The sequence below is a fragment of the Zootoca vivipara genome, chromosome 1, assembly GCF_965207765.1.
Source record: "Zootoca vivipara chromosome 1, rZooViv2.hap1.1, whole genome shotgun sequence".
Classification (NCBI taxonomy): domain Eukaryota; kingdom Metazoa; phylum Chordata; class Lepidosauria; order Squamata; family Lacertidae; genus Zootoca; species Zootoca vivipara.
Window position 1 is genome coordinate 90,525,047 of NC_142582.1, and position 9,307 is coordinate 90,534,353.

Sequence of the window (9,307 nt, forward strand, 5' to 3'; positions counted from 1 at the left end):
GGACTTACAACTAGCCTTCCCAGCGCTCATTAACTCATGCAAGTGATTTAATGATAGCTGTGCAGTTAACAAATAGAGAAAACAACCTGGTTACTTCCATCCCCCCCCCATATTTATTTGTTTATTTGAAATAATTTTTATGCTGCCCTTCAAGCTCAGTAGCAGATGAAACATTTCCTATCTTGCTGGCTTACAATCTAAACACCAGGTTTACAACAAGGATGAGGAGGGAAGAAGGGGGATACAAAACCAGTCACTGGTTCCTGAAGTTACAAATGGCATAATGGAACTCTGGAAGAAGAAGAAAAAACCTTTAAAATATACTTTTCTGTTATTGATGTGTAGTTAAAAAATTAAAAATAGGTAGCAGCAGTTAATTAAGGGTATCTCTTATTTTTCCAATAGCAACAATGATTTGGCTGGTGAACATGGCTGAGGAAGATCCTGAATCCCAAAAGACAGCCACCAAAAACTCCACCTATGATAAACAAGGTGGGTTTTTTCATCTTTGCTTAGTTTAGTCCTTTTCACAATGACTTACCGAGCAACTTACAAGTGACCCTTCTTTGCTAATAAAAAGTACTTTACTCATCATGTACAAGGATTTTATGAAGTTGTATTAAAGAATTTTGCTTTCTGTGATTGGTACAACTATACTGGAATCGTAGTTGGGGTAATGACATACAATGTTAATTCTTCTGGGTTCCCATTGACACTCCATGCTCTTTTCCTTTCATCTCCATATCTCCTGCAGACATGGAACAAAAATCCTAAATAACAGTTACAACAAGGACATAAACATAAAGTACTATTCCGTTAAAGATGTTTCAGCCTTTTCCCACCATTGACTTTAATTGTCATCTAACAATCTAATGATAATTTTATGAGGTCCAGAAACCTGGACTGCACTCTACTGCAAGTAGGACTAAAACCCTTTATTTGTGGAGTGGGGAGAGCCCTGCACATTTTTATACCTTTTGAGGGTTGTTTTTAGACGTCCAAAACATTGGATTCCAACTGTAAAATTAATCCTACAATGTATTTTATTATACTGTATTTTTTTCGCTCCATAAGACGCACCTGACCATAGGATGCACCTAGTTTTTAGAGGAGGAAAACAAGAAAAAAATATTTTGCTTTCTTGAATTGTCCTAGGCATAGCAGCCAACTCCTAGAGGCCTAGGTGCCTTTGCTCCCCCCATATTAAATATTTGAGGAAGTTGTCCCCGTCCCCCCATGTTGATGGGCATGGTCATTCATATAGTGTGCATGAACTTTGTCTTGAGATCAATTGCAGCGGTTCTCAACCTGTGGGTCCCCAGATGATGTTGGACTACAACTCCCATCATCCCTCAACTCCCATCATCCCTGAGCTCTGTCCTTGCTAGCTAGGGGCGATGGGAGTTGTAATTCAACAACATCTGGGGACCCACAGATTGAGAAAGGCTGATACGGTATGTGAGGTGAGGCTTACCTGCCCCCCCCCAATATTCAAGTTGGAAGAGGGAGGGAGGGAAGGAGGGGGTGAGAGAGAGAAAGAAAGAGAGACAAGGAAGGAAGGGGTGAAAGAGAGAGAGAGAGAGGGAAGGAAGGAGGGAAGGAAGGAAGAGGTGAAAGAGAAAGAAAGAGAGGGAGGGGTGAAAGAGAGAGAGTGAAAGAGAGAGGGAGAAGGAAGGAAGGAAGGAGGGAAGGAAGGGGTGAGAGGGGGGATGGAGGATGGAAGCTGGGAGGAGGGGTGGAAGGAGCTCCCTTCCGTCTCTCCTCTCACCTCACTCGCTGTCACGGAAGCAGCTCGAGAGCCGGTTTCCTGCTACGCACAGCTCTGGCTCTGGCTCTGGCTCTGGCTTTTGCATTTGCTCCATAGGACGCATGGACTTCCCCCCTTCCTTTTTGGGAGGGAAAAAGTGTGTCTTATGGAGCGAAAAATACAGTAATAATTATTTACTAAATTTGTATACTGCCCTTCGCCTGAAGTTCCCAGAGTGGAAGTTCTGTTACATGAGCAGAGGTTGTTCTGTTCATGCAATGATTTTGTTGGATTCAGCCCATTTTCTCTTTTCAGCTACAGCAAATCAGAGCCAGAATGCAAGCAGTGAGGCAGATGATGGAGGATTCAATCCAGCATGGGTGCAGGAACGAGATCGTAGAATAGGGAATCATGAATCAACCCCTGAATCGCGACAACCTGTTCAGAATATTCCCAGTAATTCAACAACAAGTGAAGAAGACCCAGAGGAAAGTAAGTAACATCGCCAGATAAATATTTGTTAACTTAACACGCACCTAAAAGACTCTGGGCCATTGCAAAAGGACTAGCTGTTGATATATATATTCCCACTGTGTGCGTGGGTGAGACAGCCTTTCACCATAACCGCTGAACCGAATTGCATCAAATTAGGACAAAGCGTACCTTGCCCATCAGGGAGGGATCTTGCATAATTTTTTTTTGAAAAAAAGCACACCTTTCATACCTTAAATAATGATTAAACACAAAAAGTGGCGCCCAAATTAGAAATCACCAGCAGGAGCTCTGAAGACTTCAGCAGCATCCAATAGAAAGGCAGATCGCGTGCTGTTGCCAGCAAAAGCTCTGAAGGGCGGTGCCAAATAATGACGACATCAACCGAGCAACTGAAACCACCAAGGTGGCCATTACCAGACAACCCACAGAATCAGGCCAGGGCCAAGGAATGGAGATACAGGGCGGAGGCCTCGGCTCGCATTTAAATACTTGCCCAAGCCAAGGCCGACAGACTAGGCCTCGTCTCTACTTTAAAGCCTCTCTACAAACTAGGCCTCGGCTCTACTTTACAGCCTACAGACTAGGCCTCGGTTCTACTTTACAGCCTACAAACTAGGCCTCTAAATACTATCCCAAGTGGAGCCCTGGGTGGGGGGGAGGGGAGGAGGGCCCGAATAGGTCATGGGCTGACGTAGGGTGGGGGGAGCCACAGGGTGGGGGGAGGGGAGACGGGATACTTCATGGGTCACTACAGGATGGGAGTAAACACAGAGATGAGACACAACAACGGGGGGGGGGAGGAAAAAACACATATTCCAGGGGGGAACGGACACACCCTCCCCGTTTCCTGGGGGACAAGGACCCTGAGTCAGGCACATTAAACAATCATAAGAAAACAAAAATAATTAAAACAACAAATCCAAATCTACGCATGTCCGGAAGTTGCGTAGAAGCAACTTCCGGTGCCGTGCCGCTGCTGATCCTTCATTTTTCAGCGGGAGACTTGGCAGGTATGGTAGGGAAGAATTTAGATATTTAACCAGGACAAGAGACCTTGCACAGAAATATCATCTGCTATCTGGCAACAGGGATGCTTGAGGATAAGAACAGTGAGGAAAGCCTAGTGAAGACCTGGGTTTGGAAGTGATAGTCAGTGCCACCGTTGCAACTTAAAGACTTAAGAGAACATTAAGGCACTGCTTGAGATGTATTGAATGGGATGAAAATACAGAGTCCCTCCTGTTTTCTCTTAATTGAATGTTATGATTGCAAAAACCTTGCCAAGCTGCTGATTATCCTAAAAAAATAAAGCTAACAATTCATACAGAAACCATAAACATAGGTTCAATTAGAAGGATGCATCATAATTAGACACATATAACTTTATAAAAATCATTATAAGAATTTTGTGGGAGACACGAGGCCCTGAAGCAGTCTTCCAAGCAAGCAAACTTATCATTTTAAGCACAAACTGCAAGCGCGAAGCAAATTATTTGCTTTCTAGGCAGGAAATCTGAAGTTGTCTTTTGCCAGAAAGTTGTAATCAAGTAAGATGCATGATGAATGTGCCATAATTTCAGTCAAGGACTTCACACTTGATGATACCACTCACATGGCAGAGAGATGACTAGGAAACATGTGGGTAGAAGCATAGAGGTATGTTGGGCAGTATTTGTAATGTTGTGGGAAGGCAGTAATGTAGTACCTGACCACATTGTTAAGCCCACTGCCACTACAATTTCCTGCAGCTTCTTGGAAGCAAGGAGAACACTGAGCTTACTGTGGAGTCAGAGGCTGCAGTCTGCCTCTCTACATCATGGGTGGAGGACCTTTGGCCTTCCAGATGTTGAACTGCAACATCCATCATCCCTAGCCATTGGCCATGCTTGCTGAGGCAGGTGGGGGTTATAGTCATAAATATCTTGAGGGCCAAATGTCCCCCACACCACCTCTCCAAGTTCTACCCTATGATTCTCGGTCATGTGTTTCCACTCAATTGGAAGCCGTACACTTAATTTGCATATGCTGATGTGGATGTTGTTGAGTGCCCCCCCCCCAGATTTCCGTTCTAGTGATGTGCACTAACTCATCTTCTTGAGAAATAAACCTTCCAAGGAATAATTTGCGTTTCTGCTTTTTCCAACTCCGTTTTGGTTTTGGTTCTTAATTGACTCAGTTTTAGTTCTTAATTGACTCAGTGGAGTTGAAATCCTGGGACTTCACCATATTTATTCAGGTCACATCTGCTTGATTTGAAATAACAAGCATTCGGCACATTGCCGTAATATCGCCAAGAGAACTCATGGAAGGGCAGCAGGAAGAACCAAAATACTTAGCTGGTTAAGATGGCCTTGATTTCAGGGTTGAATGACAGGAGTCATTTTGTGCCATTGCTTAGTTCTTTTCCTTTTCCTTGGCAGGGGGAGTTAAGCTTGGCCTAGGGGACTTCATTTTCTACAGTGTCCTAGTCGGCAAAGCCTCGGCAACAGCCAGCGGAGACTGGAACACAACTCTAGCCTGTTTTGTAGCCATTTTAATTGTGAGTATAATATTAAGGTAGCAATGTTAACATCCCACTCTAAGTAGCAAAGTGAAGTCATTACTACTGCATCAGGGGATTCTGGAGATTACATTTCAGAGCTCTATTCTGTGGGATTTGTTTGTCTGCCTTGCCAGTTAGGCAGCCTCATGAGCACTTCTTAAATGTGTGTTATCTTTCTTTTGTCCCCCTCAAAAATCAGTAGATGAATTGTGATAGATTCTGAACCTGGTATGTAGTTTATGTGAAGAATGTGCATACCCAATTCTAATTCTCTGCACACAGGTGGTGTAGTGACAATAAAGGTTTATTTTATTATTATTTATTTTATTATTATGATGCTGAGCCACCAACACCTACCTGCCTGGCGGAAATGAGGCTTTTCAGCTTGCCACTCTGGACTTTGCTGATCAGTTGAAAGAGCCTCTACTACCTGCAGATTCCAAGAGCAGGCGGGCTCTGCTGTTTAACAAAGTCTTAGAGAAGGCGCTGAGGGAAGCTGAGCTCAGAATCTGCCAACAGATAATACCCAGTGCCATATCCATGTTGGATTTTCACTCAACAAGATAAAGTGTGTGAATCATCTGTAGAACATTCGGTGCCAATAGTGCTTCTTGGAAGCAGGCAAACGTAGCCTGTAGTATTTTGTGTTTGTTAGAGTTCCACTGTCTAATTTGTGTGTACTTTTTTGTCTTTTCCTCCCCAGGGCCTGTGCCTTACCCTCTTGCTGCTTGCCATTTTTAAAAAGGCCTTACCAGCTCTTCCAATCTCTATAACCTTTGGGCTCGTTTTCTATTTTGCCACAGATTACTTGGTGCAACCTTTTATGGACCAGCTTGCCTCCCATCAGTTGTATATCTAGCACACTCAGAGCTGATCACCCATGGACATTTGTACCAACTGTAGCAAATATGGGAGGGAGCAAAGATTTTTCCCTATTTCTTAACTGCCGCTGTGCTGGGCACTACTGGTTTCTTCTCTTCTTTTTTCAAAAAAAGGTCTCTTAATGAAAGGGTTATAGCACATTAAGTCTTCAGCAAACTTGAGTTATACATCTTTGAAAGGACCATATGTAAAAGATACCTATGCTTTCACCAGCAACACTTCTGTTTAGCATAGTGATTCCACCTCCATCCCACTGCTGAAGAGTGCTGAGAATTGTTGTGATGCTAAAGAAAGGGAACTGGTAAATCAAACTGAGATATCTGAACCATTTGAAGTCAGCCTGGCTCCAGAACATCAACTCTTGCATCCCGGCTTCCACTATGGGTTACCTGGAGAACAGTAACTGGACTTTGGATGAGAAGATTCATATCTTGTCTAAAGAAAAAAAAATCATGCAAGGCATTCTGTGTGTTTTGTGTTGAATTTAAAAATTCCTAATTATCATTCTGGCACAAAACCCTGTGTGCAAATTTGCACATTTCTAGCATTCTTTGGCACAAAACACACACTTTCTGATTATGCTGCCAAGCGTTCATTGGATTCCATTTACAACAGGTTCGTCATGAGATCAGAGTTGGGGTCCCTTTTTTTGGAGACATTTTTAATCCTATATTTCCCCCCTGTCTCCTCCCCTAAAAATACGTTGAATATTTAATGTCCTTTCAGCATTATAATGAACATTATAATCTATAGAAGAATGAGAGATTTGAAAAGCTGTAGAAAAGCAATGAAACACACTGCAACCAAAAACATTTATAGTTTTCTTTTCAACAGAGTGGTGAATTTTGGAATTCCATCTTGTTTTCTCAGACTCTTTTTTTAAACATTTCTTGGGATCTTTCTATAAAATAGGATGTGATTATACTGTAAAAGTAAAAAAAAGAGTCAATATTTATTTTATAAGACTGAGGGCTGACACATAACATTTACCCCCACAGGACTGTTATGTAACAAACTCTGTGAAAGCATACATGTGAAAAATACTACATCTGAGCCGGTCACACATATGGGTTTTTCAGACAAAGTCTATATGCAAAACAAGTTCCTCCTCTTGCCTACCCATTGGATCATTCCATAAAAATTCTTGTGGTAACCACTTGTAGGGTAATTAAACAAAAACAAAAACCTGTATTCTCCATTGGGAATCATTCCAGAAGTACTCTTATGGAAGTATATGTTATATTAGGAAAAAAAGACCTAAAACCTACACAAAGACACTATTGGCTATGTTCACTTTCTTCTTCGATTGCCTCAACTTGAATGCCCTTGAGAATGTCAGATGCACCAAGCTGCAATCTAGAAAGTAGAACATCTCTATTGAAATGTGATGTACCTACCTACCTATCTAATCCTGTAACACTGAACGGCTCATAATTACCTATTGAATTCAATTTGGATAAACATTAATAATGTGGAAAAACTCACTGTGGCTCTCAGGCTGAGATAAGCCAGAGCAAGCTGTGTAAATAACAGCTTTTTGTTTCCAATATTATTTGAGGAATAGGATCTGAAATGAACTACTGATTGTCAGATGATAAGCTGTTGGCATTTTGTTTGTATTTGTACATTGTTTCTCATGTGAACATTCATTGGGGGGGGGGTGGACGACACTGTCAGTATGATTCCTATAGAAGGAGATTGACAAAGTCTGATACTATAGTTGATATCCCGGATCTACATCTTAGCAGAGCAGTGCAGAGAGGTCATCTTACATGTGATGTTTATCTGCAGAAAGAAAGAAACTCTAGTCAGTGCCCGCAGAAACCAATAGAAGTCTTTACATGAATTTCAGGAGGCCCTGAGAAACTTGCTTAGAATTGACTTGCACTACTAGTTTTTCCACTGCTAAGATCAATTGCACCAAATTTGTTAGGCCTCAGTGATATGGGGAACCTATGTCTGTAAACTGCCACTTTAGACCGCATGTTAGGACTATGGTGGAATCAGCTTCTGTGCAATTTTTTTAAAAAAATCCCTCCACTTAAAAAGACAACATTCCACTTTCTGACTTGTTAGTGGTCTAACCTTCAAGTTAGAAGATTCAAGATGGAAAGTGTTTATTAACTAGTGCATCAAATACAGTAAACTAAATGAAGTGAACTAAGTGATCTCTTTTGGTCTTGGCTTGCACCTAGCTTGCACAAGAGTCTGAAACATAAGAGCACTCACTAACTGTATCTTGTAAAATATTAAAAGAATTGACTGCATTGCTGCCAGTTTCTTAATCAGTGGCAGCAACTAACATGGTTTAGGGTTAGTAACCAAAATCAAAACTTGGACACAAGAGACGTATTTAATATAATATTCATTTGGAAAGTTGTAACCCAGAAGAGGTTGCTAGGTACTAACAGCTTCTCAGGCAATACTAAGTCATTCAGTAATTTGAATTCACTTGAACACATTAGATCACAGTACTCTTCAAAAGACAATACAACTGTAGTGTACTGTTTGGTTAGATATGAATATAGTTCCTTATTGAACAGGCCATCAAATTTGACCTTAACACAGAAGTCAGTGTTTTTCAGTGTTCTATTGCGAGCTCTGATATCTGCAATTCTGCATGACTCTTTTAAGGGGGATTGCTTGTAAACAGAAGTTTGAAAAGTCAAAGCAAGAGTTACAAGAGTACTACTGTGAATGTGGATTTTCTCTGTCTCTTCCATATAATGGAATTTATTAATAGATTGACAACAGAAATGGGGGAGGCGTCTGTAGCATACAGTATAGTAGCATTTTAGAATGAGGCATGTAAGCTCAAGTGCCATTTAGAAATGTTGGGTTAATGCAGTTTATTCAACCTTGATGATTACCAAACTTTTAAGGGCTGTAGTAAGCTGAAAACAGCTGAATCTGAAAACAGCAAATCCTGGATGTCTTTGACTTGCAAGCTTTTGATATTACAGTTAGAGCAGTTGCTTTATGGTGTAGTAAAAGAAACAAGTAATTGGGGTACATTACAGAGGATGATTAGAATGAAGAACATTTAAGGGTTTTTTTGGTAAATTGTTTTGGCAGCTATGTGTAAAGGCCATTATCAAGAAATCTACAGTACTTGCATTTGTACAGTGGTGTGATTTTTTTAAATCTCACAATATTGGTCTGTCAGTGGGAATACTGGAAATGGGGTAGAGTTGAATTATTTTACACTCTAGCATTTTGTTTTTTGTTTTTTCCAAACACTGGTTTGTATATAACCTGAACTGAATGTGAATAAGTCTTTTTAAAACACCTTTCCAATTAAGATATCATTTTGATAGGTTATGCAATTTTCCCTGTATTTATCTGATTATTAAAAATAAAGAATGCATGGATCCTATGACTTTTTCATTATTTTTGCCAAACACTTTTAATTCCAGAACAGATTAAGATCTTGAAGGGCATCTTATCTATATTGCACCACCTCTATTACTGGTGCACCATTCCAGAGATAGCTGTGGAGCAAGATATATGCCTAAGGTTTAAAAATGCGAGTGGCTTAAAGCATATTTGCTTCAATTGGAATTAAGTAAGGTCACCTGATCTGGGAAATCTTTGCCACGCTCCAGATTGTGAACTGAGCAAAAATGCAAAACTTGCACGTT

The 9,307-nt window shown here is 40.9% G+C and overlaps 1 protein-coding gene across 4 annotated transcripts in view; it reads left to right on the forward strand.

Moving 5' to 3' along the window:
* PSEN1 (presenilin 1) overlaps positions 1 to 9,042 on the forward strand; it is a 29,473-nt gene extending 20,431 nt beyond the window's left edge. For 3 of the 4 annotated variants that reach the window (XM_035112880.3, XM_035112871.3, XM_088654644.1), the window contains 4 exons: positions 406 to 492; positions 2,063 to 2,239; positions 4,663 to 4,781; positions 5,488 to 9,042. In XM_035112880.3, coding sequence (XP_034968771.1) covers positions 406 to 492; positions 2,063 to 2,239; positions 4,663 to 4,781; positions 5,488 to 5,643 — 539 coding nt within the window. In that variant the 3' untranslated portion in view covers positions 5,644 to 9,042. The remainder of the gene's footprint in view (positions 1 to 405; positions 493 to 2,062; positions 2,240 to 4,662; positions 4,782 to 5,487) is intronic. The other variant, XM_035112852.3, reaches the window with a different exon arrangement.
* The last annotated feature ends 265 nt before the right edge of the window (positions 9,043 to 9,307 follow it).